Source organism: Peromyscus leucopus, chromosome 1 (genome assembly GCF_004664715.2).
Source record: "Peromyscus leucopus breed LL Stock chromosome 1, UCI_PerLeu_2.1, whole genome shotgun sequence".
In the NCBI taxonomy this organism is placed as follows: Eukaryota; Metazoa; Chordata; class Mammalia; order Rodentia; family Cricetidae; genus Peromyscus; species Peromyscus leucopus.
The window spans coordinates 70,656,216-70,675,814 of record NC_051063.1 but is presented as its reverse complement, the minus strand read 5'-3'; the positions used below and the strand labels follow the sequence as shown (position 1 = coordinate 70,675,814).

At 46.7% G+C, this 19,599-nt stretch overlaps 1 protein-coding gene across 2 annotated transcripts in view; it reads left to right on the top strand.

Annotated features, from left to right (window-relative positions):
• Positions 1 to 18,627, top strand: part of Fank1 (fibronectin type III and ankyrin repeat domains 1) — a 115,039-nt gene extending 96,412 nt beyond the window's left edge. The window contains exons 4-11 of one of the 2 annotated variants that reach the window (XM_028868894.2): positions 4,594 to 4,675; positions 6,380 to 6,454; positions 7,102 to 7,167; positions 15,696 to 15,861; positions 17,332 to 17,475; positions 18,053 to 18,130; positions 18,222 to 18,266; positions 18,376 to 18,627. In XM_028868894.2, the coding sequence (XP_028724727.1) occupies positions 4,594 to 4,675; positions 6,380 to 6,454; positions 7,102 to 7,167; positions 15,696 to 15,861; positions 17,332 to 17,475; positions 18,053 to 18,130; positions 18,222 to 18,266; positions 18,376 to 18,438 (719 nt within the window). In that variant the 3' untranslated portion in view covers positions 18,439 to 18,627. The remainder of the gene's footprint in view (positions 1 to 4,593; positions 4,676 to 6,379; positions 6,455 to 7,101; positions 7,168 to 15,695; positions 15,862 to 17,331; positions 17,476 to 18,052; positions 18,131 to 18,221; positions 18,267 to 18,375) is intronic. The other variant, XM_037209662.1, reaches the window with a different exon arrangement.
• The last annotated feature ends 972 nt before the right edge of the window (positions 18,628 to 19,599 follow it).

Here is a 19,599-nt window from a genome sequence, read left to right as displayed (position 1 = left end):
AAGACCTAAGTTCTACCAAGGAAGGTGTCATCACCACGTTATTCCTGTAGGCACTTCGGCAGCTAGATGATCCTCATCTAGAGTGAGATGGCTTCTCAAAGCCCATCCTGCCCATCCCCTCCCGGGGTACCCACTGAGGGCACTGCATCCGGCCCAGATGGGCACCCCAGAGCATCCTTGACATGATACCTGCAGTCAAGACACTCAGTGTAAGCACTGGGTGGTCAGACCCGCCAAGGCCAGCCTGTTTATATTCAATTGTACATGTTGAGGCCATTCTCCTGGGCCAGGCATGCAGTCTTGACGAGCTCCTGGTTGGAAGGGTGGAACATGTTGTTTACCCTGGAATTTCCTCTCTGTTCTCTGTGACTCCTGCCTACAGTGGAAGCGAAAGCGGCAGACAAGGCCTTTTCACTCTGTCTTGTGAAATTCTCGCTCACAGCATTTCTTTGTAAAACATTTTTTTAATATCATGTGTGTATGTCAAAGGACAACTTTATGAAGCTGATTCTCTCTATCCACCTTCTTGTGGGATCTGGCATGGCATGCAGATTCCCAGGCTTGTGTAGCAAGCGTCTTTACCCTCCTAGGCATGCCACCAGCCCATGTGAATAGGCTTTCCTGGGCTGACCCACATGGTTCCAGTGGGATTCTCAGCTCGTCTCTGTCTTCCTCGTTCAGCACCTTGGTAGCAGGAAAGTACTGACTGAGCTGTCACTGAGAAGGACTTTCATAACTGACCAGTGGTCCCCCCCCCAGACTCAGCAAGTAAGGTGTAATAGCAAGAATGCTGTTTTCCTCTGTCTCTGTGAGGGAGTCCCTTTGTCCCCAGAATCCCACGTAAAGCACCAAGGATCCCTAGCAGAAGTGGCAATAGATAGCACATCTATTTTAGCTGTGTCATTACACCAAGACATCTTTGTTGCACACAGCCCTCAAGCTCATAAGCATGAAATGAGCTTGTTTTGTTTTCGAATATTATTGTACGCCAGCACTTCCTGGATGTGGCAGGAAGTGCCTCCATCAAGAGACCTTACTGTGCAGTGAGGTGGGGGCACAGTGAGGTGGGGGGCACAGTGAGGTGGGGCGCAGTGAGGTGGAGTGCAGTGAGGTGGAGTACAGTGAGGTGGAGTGCAGTGAGGTGGGGGTGCAGTGAGGTGGGGCGCAGTGAGGTGGGGGCACAGTGAGGTGGGGGCACAGTGAGGTGGGGGCGCAGTGAGGTGGGGTGCAGTGAGGTGGGGGCGCAGTGAGGTGGGGGCACAGTGAGGTGGGGGCACAGTGAGGTGGGGGCACAGTGAGGTGGGGGCGCAGTGAGGTGGGGGCACAGTGAGGTGGGGGCGCAGTGAGGTGGGGGTGCAGTGAGGTGGAGCGCAGTGAGGTGGAGCGCAGTGAGGTGGGGCGCAGTGAGGTGGGGTGCAGTGAGGTGGGGGTGCAGTGAGGTGGGGGCGCAGTGAGGTGGAGTGCAGTGAGGTGGGGTGCAGTGAGGTGGAGTGCAGTGAGGTGGAGTGCAGTGAGGTGGGGGTGCAGTGAGGTGGGGCGCAGTGAGGTGGAGTGCAGTGAGGTGGGGGCGCAGTGAGGTGGGGGTGCAGTGAGGTGGGGGTGCAGTGAGGTGGGGGCGCAGTGAGGTGGAGTGCAGTGAGGTGGGGTGCAGTGAGGTGGAGTGCAGTGAGGTGGAGTGCAGTGAGGTGGGGTGCAGTGAGGTGGGGGTGCAGTGAGGTGGAGTGCAGTGAGATGGAGTGCAGTGAGATGGAGTGCAGTGAGGTGGGGTGCAGTGAGGTGGGGGTGCAGTGAGGTGGGGGCGCAGTGAGGTGGAGTGCAGTGAGGTGGGGTGCAGTGAGGTGGGGTGCAGTGAGATGGAGTGCAGTGAGATGGAGTGCAGTGAGGTGGGGGTGCAGTGAGGTGGGGGTGCAGTGAGGTGGGGGCACAGTGAGATGGAGTGCAGTGAGGTGGAGTGCAGTGAGGTGGGAGTGTGTTGAGGGGAGCACAGGTAGCCAGTGCAGAAATGGGGGGCTGCTACAGGTGCTTTCAGACCTTGCTAAGAATATCACAAGTCCATACTCCCTGAAGCTTTTAGGCATCACTTTTATTTGGCACTTGTTGGGGAGGGCAGAGGGAATTACATTTATTTTAGATTCTGTATTTTAAAACAGTAAGAATAGAAGCATAACTACAAATCGGTCAGATGCCTCAATGCCTGTAAAATTATGGTCCCAGGTGAGACTTAGTGAGCTCTGGTGCCACCTACTCCTAACTCCTAGCCTTGGACAGCTTAGTGTTGCTCAGCCCTGATTTTGCAGCTTGGAGGAGAGTTTTAAAAGAATGTGGAGTCCTTATTAGTAAGTGTAGATTTAGAATACTCATCACGCCGGGTGGTGGTGGTGCACGCCTTTAATCCCCGCACTCGGGAGGCAGAGCCAGGCGGATCTCTGTGAGTTCGAGGCCAGCCTGGGCTACCAAGTGAGTTCCAGGAAAAGGTGCAAAGCTACACAGAGAAACCCTGTCTCGAAAAACCAAAAAAAAAAAAAAAAAAAAAAAAAAAAAAAAACAAAAAAAAAAACAAAAAAAAAAAACCCAAAAAAAAAAAAAAAAAAAACAACAAACCCACATAGAATACTCATCACATTGGAAAATTCAGTAGAGACCAGATGAATTTCCGACACTCCTGTAACATGTTTTTGTGACATCTGGATCCTGAGAGACACAAAAAGTGCGCTCTTTTGTAGACAATAGGCTTCTTATAGGCATACTGTCTCTCCCTTTACATAGGAAGGAAGGAAGTAAGGGAGGGAGGACGGTCTACTGGTTAGTCAGCCCCCTGAAGTGTAGTGGTCACACAATGGTCTATGGATAAGTCCACTTCAATGTAGCTGGGGTCCGCAAACAGGACACTGTTGACATTCTGGATCTGGTTAGGTCCTGAGTGGTGGCAAGCTGTCCTGTGGTTACAGGATGCTAAGCAGCATCCTGGACCCTCCTCTGCTAGATGCCAGCAACATCTCCAAGGCTGTGACAACAGAGGTCTTTTGACACGTGTCAAATGCCCTTGGAAGTATAACGTCCCTCTAGTGAAATTCCTGGGTTGGGCGAGACCTTCCTTAGAAGAACAAGGCTGGCCAGGGCCTTAGCTTTGAAAACCTAGCACAATACCTTGATTTGAATGAAGCCTTTGGTCTAAAGATGTGTGAAATGATGAAAAAGATGTATAACACGACTGAAGAAATCTTTCAGAGCTTGGTAAACTTTAGAAGATAGAGTTTTCAAAGCAATTTAAGTTGATATCAATTGATTCCTACCTAAAAAGAGAGAAGGAATCAGCTGTGGCCAATCTGACCCACCTGCTCCAAGTTTTACCCCCCCTCCCCCCTCCCACCTCCTGCACCAAATCACTTGGTCACTTTGAATGAATGTCGATCACCTACTGAGGACATGTGGTCTTGCCTGGGAGTTGATGTCCCAGAGAGATTTCCACAGGAACAGGGCTGCCAGCGGGTTCTGCAGGTGGGCTGTGTGAGGGAGTGACAGGGTTAGCGGCACCTCAGGAGGGAGTCTGGGTTCAGAACTGTGTGATGGGGAAGGACCAGCTGCTTTTCTTTAGAACTTAGAATTGTAACAGTGTGAAATTGGTGGCAATGTTAATCAGAAAAGTGTGTGTGTGTGTGGGACCCCGTTTATCCTGTTTTCTCAGAGACACCTGTGGTGCTATTGATTGACCATCTACCATCTAGTGGTATAACTTAGATCAGGAGCTGCAAACTGAAGCCAGGCAGGCATCGCAAGTATGGGAGGGGTGTTGGACATGGTGGGGTGTGAGAGGGTGAGGGAGTGCTGTACTAGATGCCTGTAGGTGTGTTGGGCATCTGCCACGCATCACTTACGTACCTTTGAGCTCAGCCATGCTGATTTGAAAGGTATGGAATGTGGAAAAGGTGAAACCATAGACTAGTAGTTGAAGAGAATGTCTTCCTATGGCCAGCTGCATTGAGGCTGAGCCTGTGGATCTGCCTCCCCCTCGCCCCATCAGAGTTGATATCCATCTCCCTGTGCTAGCCATTGTCCCTCTCAAGTTCCCACTCATCTTATTGTCTTTTTAGGCTCGTTGTCCTCACCATGTCCCCCTTGGCAGACTACCATCCCCTTTAAGGAGTTTCTCACATGCTTTCCACCTCCATGTGGAGATGAGCCACACTTGCTCTCCAAACATAGGGAGTTAAAGCGATTGTCTTCGTTGTTGAAATGTTTTAGCCACTTTAGTAGAAGAAAGCAACATGTTGTGACACTTGCTGGGGTTTCCTTAGTCACAAGAGACCTTAGGAAGGATTATTCTGATGGTGGCACTCATGAAGAAGTACCTCACAGCTTGAAAATGTCCCAGTTCTTTGGATCAGTCTGTGAAGTTTCTCCTAACATGTGAAAAACAGGTCTTTCCCAGTAAAAGAAGCAGTTGAGTAGGAAATGTGAGCCCTGTGGACAGGGACAACTCCATGCCTTCTTAGAAGTGAAGATGAACATCTACCCAAGGCCACAGGAGAAAGAGTGAGATTGAACCTCCCACCCCTGCGTTGTAGATGACTGCTCTCCATCTGCTTTCTCTAGGGGAGCCCATAAGTAGCGAGCACTTCCATCGTGCTGTCAATGTGAATGATGAAGATCTCCTGCTTCGAATATTGGAAGGAGGGTGAGAGAGTGCTGCCAGCTTTTCTGTTCTTTCTTCCAGTGCCCATTGAGTGCACAGGCCTACATGGCACAGCTTTATCTTGTTTTCCTAGACAAATTCTCTAGTGCCTTCAAAAGCACCTCCTACATTTACCTCAGGTGACTGGTATGAGGTAGGGAAGTCTAGTTAATAAAGAGTCATGGAGACCCCTGTAAATGATACGGTTTGTGATTTTTTAATGAAAACTGTAAAAGAAAATTACAGGTCTGGGCATCATGCTTTGGCTCCAGAAGCAATTATTATCCTTTGATTATCCAGTCCAGCATTTAGTACAGGACAGTCTGAAATGACCGCATGTAATACCAGGTGATGCCAGGAATCCGCAAACCAGCTGTCTTGGAGACTAGAAGGTTGGTAGAATGCTAGAGAAAAAAGGGGGCGGGGAGGACACGGTTGCTGCAGGAGGGATGCTTGAGGCTGCCTCCCATGTAGATATACTTTAGATTCTTCTGTATCGTGGTTTTATGTACCACAGAAGGCAGTGGTTTCTGAGCTGGGCTTTGGTAAGTTGATGAGAAGGTTCCACAGAATGCCAGGCTCCGTGGCTGACAACACAGGATGTGTGTTCTTCTCTGAGCCAGTAGGAGAGTAGGAGCCAAGGGAAGAGCCAGGCTCTGGCCATACCTGCTCCTATGGTAGAGCCGCACATTGGTGCCATGCTCTTCCCAGCTCATGCCAAGAGGCTTTGCTGGTCACAGACTATTCAATGAAAAGGCACAATGATTTTGAGTTGAAGGAAGCTTCTGTTCCCAGTAAAATGACAATGTTTTTCATGAAAACTTGAACCTTTTTTTTTTGTAAAGTGATTTTTCTTTTTCATATATATATATAATATATATAATATATATATATATATATTATTTTACAATACCATTCAGTTCTACATATCAGCCATGGGTTTCCCTATTCTCCCCCCTCCCACCCCCTCCCCTTACCCCCCATTCCCACCTCCTCCAGGACAAGTCCTCCCCCGAGGACTGCGATCAACCTGGTAGACTCAGTCCAGGCAGGTCCAGTCCCTTCCTCCCAGACTGAGCCAAGTGTCCCTACATAAGCGCCAGGTTTCAAACAGCCAACTCATGCAATGAGCACAGGACTTGGTCCCACTGCCTAGTTGCCTCCCAAACTGATCAAGCCAATCAACTGGCTCACCTATTCAGAGGGCCTGATCCAGCTGGGGGCCCCCTTAGCCTTTGGTTCATAGTTCATGTGTTTCCATTCATTTTGGGTATTTTTTTTTTCAATAATTGAGTAAAACGGAAATTTATTATAAGCCACAGTCGTCCTAGGGACCTCCATGCTATATATATAGCCTTTATGCTTCTATGGGTTGTGGTCTGATTGTTCTTTATTTTATATCTAGAATCCACCTATGAGTGAATACATACCATGACTGTCTTTCTGGGTTTGGGTTACCTCACTCAGGATGATTTTTTCTAGTTCCATCCATTTGCCTGCAAATTTCATGCTTTCATTGGAAAACTTGAACCTTTAAAACTATTAGGGCATTGCAAGACAACAACAACTTCATGGCCCAAGAGAAACTGTCAGTTTTGGTAAATGAACCTTTCAGCACCTCCCCCCCCCACCCATGGGCCCTGCAAAGTGCTGTTAGCTTGAGGGATCTCTGCTGTGAATGACAACCTCTTCTCTGCTTTCCTTAAGCCATGTAAAGGTGGACGTGCCTAACAAGTTTGGCTTTACTGCCCTCATGGTTGCTGCTCAGAAAGGCTATACCAGGTAGGGCATCTCCCTGTGCCTGTAGGTGTAGCCAGCACGGAATGGCAGCCTCTTTTCTTTCCCTTTCCCAAGCTGTCCCCTGGAATGGCTCCCAGTCAGGTGCTTGTGCTGGGTTAGGCAGCACACAGACACGTTTGTATTTAGTCTCTCACCGTATATTGTACACGTCTTGAGAACAGTCAAGATTGGAATTTGAGTTTCTTTAAACGGAGGTGAGTGAGGGCACTTTGGGAACAGGCTTCTCCTTGAGGTTACCTATCCCACAGGGATGGCTGTAAGTGCTAACATCTTATCTTTCAATCGTATTTGGCTTTTAATTGCAACAATGCCATTTTGAGCGACAATAGAAACGTGTTCTCATTAAGTGTTTCTGTTTGATCCTCTATTAAAAACGGCCATTAAAATGACATGAACTGTTTGTGCCATGTGGGCAGGGTTGGGTGCGATGAGTGGTTCATGGAGGGCTGGGACCCTGTTTTTGGTGGGGCTCAGCGGGCTTCCAGTTTAACAGTGCCTGTCTTCAGAATGGGTCGAGGGAGGTGTGGTAAGGATGCCCTGAATGTCACATTACTGAGTTTCATTGGGTTACCATGGGCTCCAAGTCGCCAAAGCCATTTGCCTCACTACTTTCAGCTTTGTTCCTTCAGGCTTGTGAAGATCCTAGTTTCCAACGGCACGGATGTGAATCTGAAGAACGGAAGTGGCAAGGACAGGTAGGAGGTGGGGTGACTCTGAGAGCTGGCACGCTTGCGCTGTGCTATTAGACTGTACTCAGTTTTTTTTTTTTTTTTGCCTTAGACACTTTGTCCAGTTCATTGTGAAAGTTCTGAGAGGGACAAAGGCTGGCTTGTTCTTCTGTGGTTTCATTCATCAGATACAACCTGTCCAACCTTCTCCAGCTCAGTAACCCATAGCTCTAAAAACAGTACCAACAGCTCTGGCACATGGTTCCTTTCTTACATTCCAGCCTTCCTCTGCTTCCCAAGAAGCCCAGGTGTTTGTAAAGAAGCAGTCAAAGTCAGTATCAGAGACTCCACTGCAAAACAGTGCTGTGGTTTCCATCACACCAGTTGGGGCTACAGCACAGGTTCTTAACCTTCCTAACACTGCGACTTTAATACAGTTCCTCATGTTGTGGTGACCTCTAATCATAAAATGATACCATTGCTACTTCATAACTACAATTTTGGTACTGCTATAAATTGCAATGCAAATATCTGATATTCAAGATGTCTGATATTTGGCCCTTCAAAAGGGGTCACAAGCCGGGCGGTGGTGGCGCACGCCTTTAATCCCAGCACTCGGGAGGCAGAGGCAGGCAGATCTCTGTGAGTTCGAGGCCAACCTGGGCTACCAAGTGAGTTCCAGGAAAGGCGCAAAGCTACATAGAGAAACTCTGTCTTGAAAAACCAAAAAAAAAAAAAAAAAAAAAAAAAAAACAAAAAACAAAAAACAAAAAACAAAACAAAAGGGGTCACAATCCACAGGTTGAGAATCTTAGTTCTCACAGAGAGTGCTTGGTATTCATGGACAGATGAAGAACATTTTGAAACACTTAAATATGAACTGTTAGCAGTTAGATATAACTATTTCAGCACATCCAGCATTTATTTGATGATAATTACATGCCATGCCTGGGTCAAACAGGGAGACAAAAGCAACACCTTTCCTCAGGATGCTCACAGGGTACATGGTGTACACAGGCTTAAGGCTTGGACATTGCATGCATGCATTTTTTGTGCCATATTTTATGGTTTTTTTTTTGTGTGTGTGTGCATGCATGCACATGGGCATGTGTCAGTGCACACGTGTGTGAGTGCACATTTGAGTGTGGATGTAAAAGAATGTGGAGGCCTGAGTTAAGGTGTTAAAATTGGAAGACCTCCACGTTGCTTTTTGAGGCAGGGTCGCTCATTGGCTGCTAGCTTGCTGATTCAGCTGGGCAGGCAAGTTCCAGGGAGCTTCCTTTCTCCACTTCCACCACCAGTAACGAGTTACAGGTGCATGCTGTCATACCTGGCTTTTTACCTGAGTGTAAGCACTTTACCCACCCAGTGATCTCCACAACCCCAAATGTGGCTTTCTCAAGCCAGAAAGCTCATCTAGCCCATTCCAATGTGGGGACAGATAATATTTAGACACCATTTCTAAAATTATCTTCCAAGTGACTCTTAAACTCATCTAGAACTAAGCCATCAATTGACCGAAGATTTTGAAAAGAATAATACCAGTTTGCAAAGGAAACATTTTAAGGAAGGTAGAAAATAGGCAAGAATCATGCCGGGCGGTGGTGGCGCACGCCTTTAATCCCAGCACTCGGGAGGCAGAGCCAGGCGGATCTCTGTGAGTTCGAGGCCAGCCTGGGCTACCAAGTGAGCTCCAGGAAAGGCGCAAAGCTACGCAGAGAAACCCTGTCTCGAAAAACCAAAAAAAAAAAAAAAAAAAAAAAAAGAAAATAGGCAAGAATCGAAAGAGAGAAAGGGATTAGTGAGAATATTTTCATGTTGCAAAAATGTATGGGACACCTCTTAACAAAAATCTTCATGATAAACCAATGTCTTATACATCAAAGAAAAGAGAATAAAATTGGACACTGGGAAGAGAAATAATGGTTATAGAAGGCATTTGAAAATGAAAAGAAAATGATGCATTGTGTCCCATAATAGGTTTGGTAATTGTGTTGAAATGTATACTTTTTAGAGAAACTCAAAGCACCAGAATCAATCCAAGAAGAGGAAAATCAAAAATGAACAGTATCCATGTAGACCATGAGAAAATGTGTTCCAGTGCTCACTCCTTAGAGGCTCTTGCTTCCGATTTGCACGTCTGTACTGAGCTTGGAGTTTCCATGGCAAAGACAAGCTGGAAAGCTGCAGGGAATATCAGCGTTATTGATAATATATGAAAAGGGCTGGGGTGCAGCTCAGGGTTTGTCTAGATGTACAAATGCCTGGGTTCAACCCCACTACTGGAAAAAAAAATGGCAGCAGGTCCTTTGCATGTCTGTAGGTATTTACATTGGTAACCCACTTCCTCCCAGTCAGAAAGATATTTAAGAAGGTAAGGAAAGGCTTCTAACATAAGGTTCTTCCTTAGTATATCCAAGGTGAAGGGAGAACTTGGGTGTAGCTCGGGACCTTGTCAGAATCAGCTAGGTGTCTGTCAGCAGAAGAACACAGGGAGAAATGTGTACACTCGCAGTGGAGTTTTATTCAGCCATAAAGCACAATGAAGTGACACCTTCCGGGAAATGGATATGCATCCAGGCATGATCAGATTAAGTGAAATAAGCCAGATTCTGATAAATGTTGCATGTTTTCTCCTATTTGTGGACTCTAGGGTTTATATAGATACACACAGTCACTTATGTATAAATTATACAAAAGCAGAAGCAGGCCAGGGCAGGGGCAGATGGGAAACTAGCCCAAAGAAGAGTGGAGGGTATGCATGTGGAGTATGTGGTCTACTTGAGAGAAATTGTCCTTATGAAACCCAACACTATGTACAATGAATATACATGTGCTGGATACATGTGCTTTATGTCAATTTGACATGCTAAAGTCATCTGAAAAGAGAGAACCTCAATTAAGAAAATGCCTCCATGAGATAGGGATAAAGGCAGGCCTAAAGGACATTTTTTAAATTAGTAGTTGATGTGGGAGGGCCCAGCCCTTTGTGGGTAGGTGGTGTCATCCCTGGGCTGATGGTCCTGGGTTCTATAAGAAAGCAGGCTGAGTAGGCCATATGGAGCAAGCCAGTAAGTAGCCACCCCTCTTCTACATCAGCTCCTGCCTCCTGGTTCCTGCTCAGTGTGAGGTCCTGTTCTGAGTTCCTCCAATGATGGACTAGGATGTGGAAGTGTAAGCCAAATAAACCCTTTCCTCCCCTACTCGCTTTTCAGTCATGGTGTTTTGTCACAGCGATAGACACCCTAACCAAGACAATCCACCATTAAAAAATATTTTATGGCCAGATAGATGGCTCAGTGAACAAAGACCTTAATTCCCAGCACCCGTGTAAAATGCCAGCACGAGTGTGGCTGGGGCCTGTGGAGGCAGAAAGATGAAGGGGATTATCTGCGGCTGGCCCAGCTCCAGGGTCAGCGAAAGACCCGTGCCAAGCGGTAAGGCAGAGGGTGCTAGTGTAGAGATCCTATGCATATATGCGACCCAAAGAGACCCTCAGCCTTTGGACAGCGCCTGACACAGAAATAGCAGGCAGTGTCAACGTCTACGATTTGTTATTTTTTGAGATGGCGGGTGAGTTGGTCTCTGTCTTAGTTTAGGTTTTTATTGCTGCGAAGAGACACCATGACCACAGCAACTCTTATAAAGAAAACATTTAATTGGGGTGGCTTGCTTACAGTTTTGGAGGTTCTGTCCATTATCATCATGACGGAGAGCATGGCAGCATGCAGGCAGATGTGGTGCTGGAGCTGAGACTCTGACATTTTGACTCAGGCAACAGGAAGTCGACTGACTGACTGTCACACTGAGGGAAGCTTGAGCAAAAGAGACCTCAAAGCCTGCCCAAACAGTGACACACTTCCTCCAACAAGGCAACACCTCTTAATAGTGCCACTCCCTTTGGGGGCCATTTTCTTTCAAAACACCACAGTCTCACTGTGTTGCCCACGCTGGTCTGGAACTCACACTCTTCCTGCCTCAGCCTCTGGAGGAGCTGGGATGACAGTTGTGTACAGTCCTGCTTATCTCTATACAGAATGGTTTATTTATTTACTTTTTATAAAAACATTTCAATTCTCCAGTGTCATTTGTTAGCCCTGGTAAATCCTCCTGAGTCTCAGAGAGCTGGGTCAGGGGTGTGGTGAAGAGTACAGGCAGCAGACAGCGTGGTGTCAAACCCCAGTCCTTCAAGGACACAGTACATACCCTGTCACCCTGGACAGCAACCTCAGCAGACGTCCTTATGTAAACCACGGGGTTAGTGCAGGCAATGAACGGGTTAATATAGGGCATGTGTGGAACAGGGTCTGGCTCTTGGTGAATGCACCTTATACTCTATTCATGACTGGACAGTGTTTTGGAAGACACAGGGGTGAGAGGTGTGCTTCCTCCTGGCCTGCAGAACTCAAGAGACAACTGTCAAAGACTTGAAACTTAATAAGGAGGTTTCCTGACATGGCAGTTATAAGATAATTAAAAAAAAAAACCCTGAATGCCAAGTGTGGTGGCACATGCCTTTAATCTCAGCACTCAGGGGACAGAGGCAGGAGGATCTCTGTGAGTTCCAGGACTTCCAGGGCTATGAAATGAGGCTCTGTTTAAAAAAAGGTACTAACTCGTTTATATCTAAACACAGTAGAGCAGACTAAACCCCCAAAGGCAAGAAGCCTGATGAAAATATCAGCTACAGAGCTATACTGAAAGATCCAAAGATTTAAAAAATTGAGAGATATGCCACACTTCAGAATGGTAAGACTATGGCACCATTTTCCATTTTTCTCAAATTAGCATATAGATTGAATATAGCCTCAAATGAAATTATTCTTGGGAACCCGTCAAAATGATTGTAACTTATCTGAGAGAACAAATAGATGGTAATAGACACTACAGCTTTGTCAGACTATGGAGACCATTATTAAAATGCCTTAAGAGTTAAACTAATTAGTGAGGTGGGCACCATGTAAAAGATTAGAAGACAGACAGGATAGGCAGGACTTGAGATATGGTGGTAGAGGTGCTACAGAGAAGGTACTAGAAATAGGCTATTTGGAAAAAAATAGTAAGACCTTGACCTTCCAGCAAGCACCAAAGCACATGTCAAATGAACAGAAAATTACATGTAAAAAGTCATAAAACACCACTAGGAAGTAGGGATGCAGTCGTCTGACTTTGTAATGTGCAAGGCACAAAAGTGGGGAGGAACTAACCAAGGAGAAGCCATAGAGTTGAGGGCTGTCTGAGCAAACACTGAGGAATGTGCAGGGAACAGACCATGTGAATGCACGTCCACAGCCAGGAACAACTCACTCTGCCAGTAAGATGAAGAGCGAGTCACACACAGAGACCGTGTGCGAGGTTTGTGCACAGTGTTAAGTAATGCACATGGACTGCGGTTAGTCTCACTGCACAAAGTACCTCCTGTGTATTTGGTAATTAATAATGGTAAAGGTGAAGAAAAATGGACATTTCCAGAGGGAGTTGCTAGAAGCATGTCATGATGCATGCAATTTGGGAATATATGTGGGCTAAACCCTGAGTGCTGGGGTCTAGCTCAGTGGTGGATTGTTTGCTGTGTGCTGTATGTAGGTGGAAATTTGAGCATCTATTTCCTCCCATTTTATGTGAGAAAACACACAGTCTGAGATCCACATACACACAAATGATTTAGACACACAATCTGAGATCCATATATATACAAATGATTCACACATGCTCGTGCTTATACACACACACACACACACACACACACACACACACACACACAATGTAAAAGTAGATTAGAAACCGGAGAGGAGGGGGCTGGCAGGAGGTGGGAGGGGAAGGAGAGGACAGTGAATATGTGCCAATACAAAGTTCAGAAAGGCCAAAGCCATTCACACATGGATTCTATTATAGGACTTCTACTCCCAGAAATGGTCATAAGTGCAATTAAGATTTTACGGTCAGGGCATCATCTTAGGATGATCAAGGATTTGAGTATTTCCAGTGTCCTTGTGTGGTCATTTAGGGACTACCTTTCCCTACTGAAATGATCCTCCATTTTATTTCCCAACTATTTATTTAGACCATTTTCAAACATTTGGAAAAGATGGAAGAATAACACAGAAAACACCTGGCATGCTCTACCAAGGCTTAGTGTAGGCAGACTTTTCTGTCTAGTCTGCCTATCTGCTCTGTCCCACCAGCTGCTCCCCAAATAACCACACAGAGACTTAATATTAATTATAAATGCTCAGCCAATAACTTAGGCTCATTTTTAGCCAGCTCTTATAACTGAACATAACCCATTTCTATTCATCTATGTGCTGCCTTGAGGCTTGTTTACTGCATGTAGGTATTTCTCATCCTGCTCGCTTTGCGTCTCATGGCATCTCCGCTGACTCCACCCTTCCTCTTCCCAGCATCCTCCTAGTCTGGCTCTCTCACCCATTCTCTTCCTGACCAGCTACAGGCCAGTCAGCTCTTTACTAACCAATGGAGTATCACATATTTACAGTGTACAAAGGTGGTTCCACAGCAGCTTGGCAGGTGCTGACATTTGCCCATATTTGTAGAAACCCCGCTCCCAGCCATGTGCCTCACGTCACCCTCAGTTGTGTGCTCCTGGAGGCAAGGTCATTACTACCCACCCGCCATCACATCACTCTTGGGGTACTTCTCACCAATTGCCTGGTGTCACTTGTCCTTCAGATGTCACTATTTGTGGTGGGTGCTGGGGCAAGATGACGATCCAGCCTGTGGTTCCACATTGTGCCTGCTGGTTCTGCATCTGTGGCTGCATTTTCTTTATTGAAGACCTGTTCTCTATCAACTCCCCTCCCTCCATCCTCTCCCTCCCTCCATTCTTGATGCCCCTTCTTATTTTCTCTCCTCTCTCCATTCTCTCTTCCTCTATTCTTTCCCTCTCTCTACTGTCTCCCCTTCATTCTGTTTCTCTCCTCACAGCTGACTACCTCACTGCATACGGTGTTCTGGGCTTGTCTCTGTCACTCCCAGTTGAAGGGTAGCATCTTAGCTTGCTCACCTAACCCTATATTTCCAGCAAAGGTATTTTCATGTCATGATTATAAAGGTTTGGCTGCACACAGGGCGCCATCTTCAGCAGGAATCTTGAGAGCTTGTGTTGATTCTGTTACAGCTATGGGATGCTCTACAGGTGGTGATTCCAGGCTTGATTCTGGTGGTAGTGGTGATAGCTAGATCCCATGGCAACTAGAAAATAACATATAGGGTAATAAATTTGTGTGATGTGACTACATCTATCCCCACTAACATCTTAAAGCTGCCCAGCATCTGGGAGTGCTCTCTGGCCATACAGTTGTCCAATTAGGAGGTACACAAAAGAATTTCACAATTCCATATTAGTTGGCAGTCTCTTACAAGGAAGAACCCCCTAGCAGCTGGAATGAACCTGTTTTGTTCTCTAAAGGAGAACAGCAGTAAATGAGTGAACTACCTGTTTTAGAGTAAGGAATTGGTTTAATAATGATTAGTGACAGCATGGCCCATGGTCCTTCACTACTCTGTTTTGAATATAATCTGGGTTTTATGGATATTTTGAAATCCAATAGTTTATACTCAATCACAGACAATATTCATTTTCAAAACACTTTTACATTTTGTTGTGTCTGTGTGAATGTATGTATGTATTAGTGCTCGTGTGCTTCTGGGATTGAACTTGGGTCATTATACTTTATGTGCTGGGCCATCTCACTCCAGTACTCTTTTTTTTAATTAAGACATAATCCAAATACCTTAGAATGCAGTGCTTTAGAGTTCATTCACAGGACTGTTCACCCATCATCACCACCATGGGCCAGTGTGGGGCGTTTACCCACCACCCCCACAGTTCCCCAGAGTTTTCTTGAGTGCAATCAGCAGGAAATATTAGATAGAAGGATTTATTGCGGAGAATATTGTGGAGATAAACAGATAGAAAATAAAGGATAGCCTCGAGAGGGCCTGGAACCTATTCCAACCAGCCCGGACTGTCTCTGGCCCGGGGTTTTTATAGAGACACCAAGGGGTGGAGCAAAGACCTCCTTCCCCAGCACAGCCAAGTGCAGACCATCTCAGACACCTGCACTCAGGCCCGTGGTCCTGATCATCCTCTATTCGGACCTGCTGGGTAAAGCCACGAGGAACCCTAGAACGGGCTCCCACAGGCCAGTTTCACGACTCGAGAGACAACGCAAGTGTATTTCCCCTTCTTATCCCAGGCAGCTACCAGCCTACTGCTGTCTTCCTCATTAGGTTCTCCAGGATGTTTCATGGACTTCTGATGCCTGGTGCCTTTTATTGTTCATATTGTTTTAAGATTTTTTTCCTCCTGTAGACTTGACTTCCCTTTGTGGCGGGCCCGACATTCCATTGTACAAATTTACTACATTTTATCTATCAGGACACCTATACGTTTTGTGTGGATAAAACAGTTTTTTGTTTTTGTTTTTTTAAACTCAGTTGATGACTTTTTGATTTAATCCGGGTGGACAAAATGGGGCCCCCGAGGTCAGCGGTGGCACCGACAACAGACTCTGTCTTTCTATGTGTTGCAGTCTCATGCTGGCTTGCTATGCAGGGCACTTAGATGTTGTGAAATACCTCCGAAGACATGGAGCTTCTTGGGATGCTAGAGACCTGGGAGGCTGCACGGCTCTGCACTGGGCTGCAGATGGAGGCCACTGCCCTGTGATTGACTGGATGATAAAGGACGGCTGTGAGGTATGGCCTTCCTTGCTTCCTTGTTAACCATACTGTCTTAGGGATTTTATTACTGTAAAGAGACATCATGACCACAGCAACTCTAAGAAGGAAAACATTTAATTGAGGTGGCTCGCTCATGGTTTCGGAGGTTCAGTCTATTATCATCATGGCAGGGAGCACGGCAGCATGCAGGCAGATGCAGTGCTGGAGTAGCTGAGAGTCCTATATCTTAGAGGCAACAGGAAGTCAACTGACTCACTGGGCTATTTCCTGAGCACAGGAAACCTCAAAGCCCACATCCACAGTGCCACATTTCCTCTAACAAGGCCACACCCTCTCCAACAAAGTCACACCTTCTGATATGGGGGCCAATTACATTCAAACGACCACACACACCATACTAGTAAGGACTTGAAAGCATCCTCTGGGGTCTTGAAGAGGCAGGCAGACCTTGGTCACTTGCTGTGAGAAGTCTGAGAGGAGTCTCTGGTACATGAGTTTGAAAGGCCTTGGAGGATCCTTGGGGATCTGAGGCAACAACCAGGCTTCATCTCATCATGGAAGCCACGGGAAATGGGTCAAGCTCAGAGATGGCCTGATGCATCTGTGCTGCAGCTCTGTGCCTTCATTCATTGCTGGTGTCTGTTTAGTTGGTCAGTGACACCTTCCTGCGCACCTGCTACATGCTGGAGATGCAGAGATGTGCACAGGTCTAGCTGCTTCTAGTAGCTTTCAAAGTTAGGTTGTTTTTATTCTTGGTCTGTGTGTCTGTGTGTCTGTCTGTCTCTCTCTCTCTGCCGTGGAGATGGATTTCTGAGTTTGAGGCTGCCTGGTCTACAAAGTGTGACCATCTCAAATTAAGAAAGCAAAATAAATAAATGAATGAATGAATGAATGAATGAGTAAATAAAAGAAAATAATATAAACACTAGTGAAATTACAGCCAAGGAGCTGGAGACATGGTTCAGTGGTTAAGGGCACTGGCTGCTCTTCCAGGGGACCTGGATTTGATTCCCAGCACCCCCGTGATGGCTTACAGCTGTCTGTAACTCAGCTCCAGGGGTTCTGATGCCCTCTCCTGGCCTCTGTGGCCACTGCATGCACAAGGTGCACAGATAGAACATACAGGCAAAACACCCACATATAGAAAATAAAACTAAAATTTTAAAATAATTAAAAACTACAGCTAAGGAAAGCAGATGGGCCCAGATGAGGTATAGTTGGGTCCCTTCCTAGCCTGTCTTGTTTCCATTTTAACAGTGAAGATAAGTATTCCAGTAGGGGGTCCTTGAGCTGTCTCAGCAGAGGGGGACCCCCTATGAGATTCAGTATATTCCCTCCCTGAACACAGACATGAATTCAGCTAGCTCATCCCAGGTCTAGAAAATCAGGGAGCCTGGGGAAGTACACACACCCTCTGTATGTCTGCCCACCGATGCCACAGGAAGAAGTGGTTGGACTGAGGCAGTTGTCCCTTTGGTAACATAGGTAGATGTTGTGGACAATGGTTCAGGATGGACGCCACTTATGAGAGTCTCTGCTGTGACGGGAAGCCAGAACGTAGCTTCACTTCTCATCGAGGCTGGGGCTGACGTGAATGTGAGGGACAAAGATGGAAAGACGCCTCTCATGGTATGCCCTTCTCCCGGAGTCTCAGTTTTTATTAGAGAGTTAAGCTGTTTATAACCGAACCCTGGGTTTTGTTGCATAATATTACTAATCCATTAACAAGCAGGGGAGGGTCACTATGGTCTCTCTATATATTTGAAATGGGACTTATCATATTGCCCATGCCAGCCTCAAACTTCTGGATCCTAGGGTCCACTTGAGCCTCTGAGTAGGCACTGTCCTGTGCCCCACTATATTATTTTGTCCATCCCCTCCCCCCAAGTACTTCTAAGGACTATCAACCCCAGTTCCCAGGGCTATTGTGAGATCAAAGTAGACCTGTTTAAACAATGAACTTGCTGCTTTTCTGCCCTGGGCTGTCGTGCGTCATTTCAGTGTGGACAGAGGGAAGAAACATTTTTTTTCCCCCTTTGCTGCTGAACAGTCAGCAGGATGCAGGCCAGAGCAGAGGTGCAGTGGGCAGTGGCCTGGCCCAGGGCTGCCTTGTGAGGAGGACCCCCCCACCCTCACCCCTTCACCTCCACTACCTGCGCTTGTGCTGGAGGGGAGTGCTTCTCACACCATACTTTTCTGTTTCCAGATCGCTGTCTTAAACAATCACGAACAGCTCGTTCAGTTACTTCTTGACAAAGGGGCCGATGCAAGTGTGAAAAATGAGGTAATGTTTATTGGGAGATCTCCCTTCGAGAAGAAGGACGTGCGTGAGACTCGCACACTCCAATCTGTAATTAAGTTCTGCTTCCTTCCAGTTTGGCAAAGGTGTCCTAGAAATGGCCAGAGTTTTTGACAGACAGGTGAGGACCTCCCTCCTGCCTACCAAAGCTGACTTTTATAGTTCTTTCAGACTCACAGAACCTGCCAAAACGTCCAAGGACATCTACCTGTTTGTTGTGGTTTTTCTAGAATGTACTCTCCTTATTAGAAGAAAGGAAAAAAAAGCTGCCAAGGAAGTCCTCTGTCCACTGACTGGAGCGCCACCCGTCTGAGAGACCGACCAGAGCCAAACAGCAAACCCTGACTGCTGGGCCAGACATGTGATGTGCCGAGTCTCTGAGGACGAGACGTTTATTTATTTAGTTGGAGATTCACAGTGACTTTTATGTAACAGGCAACTCTTCCCACATTGAAATACATCTTTTTACCTAAGCACATGCATATGTGATCTCCTCACTGGGCGTCTATAGACCAGGAATGTTTCCTTGCCCTGTGCCTTTGCAGTTAGACATGAAACCAAATATTTAAGCGCTGGTGCTCCACAAACGCGCACGCGGGTCCCCCCACCCCCAGCTGTCCTCAGGATGCTCCAGGCCTACTGGCCCTTCTTCTCATGTGTTTCTTATTATCTCTCCCACACCACTGCAGTCCAGGCTGCTGTCGCCTCCCGCAGCGGGGTGCCTCCTAAGCACCCAGGCGTTTTCTCTTAGGCTCTTGGCCTCACATCAAAGCTCCAGAATACATATCTGAAGACCAGTGCTGTCTGTTAGCAGTGTTGAGTCGAAGGACAGTGCTGGGAGGACAGGTCCATCCGTTCATGCATTTGCACACACTCACCTCTTCGGTCAAAGGTCCCAGCCCACAGGTGGCTGGACAGCTTCAGCAATGAGTCGTGTATTGCATTGAGTGTAGAGAGTAGACAAAATTTTTGAGGCAAATCATATAGTTTGTAGACAAAGAGGGGCTAACCACCACCATCGCCGTTGGTTAGGAGCCCGAAGAGAGAAATGTGGGAAGCTTTAGCGAGGACAAGCTCAAACACCAGCAAAGTTAGCAGCACCACATGCATTTTATGTCTCCTGGGACAACTTGAGGGCCTTCTAGTAAAGCAGCTATAAAGGCCCTCACAGGAGTGGACTATTTTTTTTTTTTTTTTAAGCTAGGGAAGGCCCATGAGAAGGTAACCAAGGTTCAACACTAGGGAAGCCACAGAGAGTGCAGCCATACATTGATGCAGATGTGAACAGCTGTCAGCTGTCAGGCTTCTCTGCAGAGGTCATAGAGCATTCAGCTGAGGACTGCTCTGTGGGCTGTGTATAATCCTGCCTGTAGACGTTGCATTGGCACTGTATCTTTTGTATAAGGGCTTATCTTCTGCTTTGTTGGTGATCAGCATTGACACCCACCTTACAA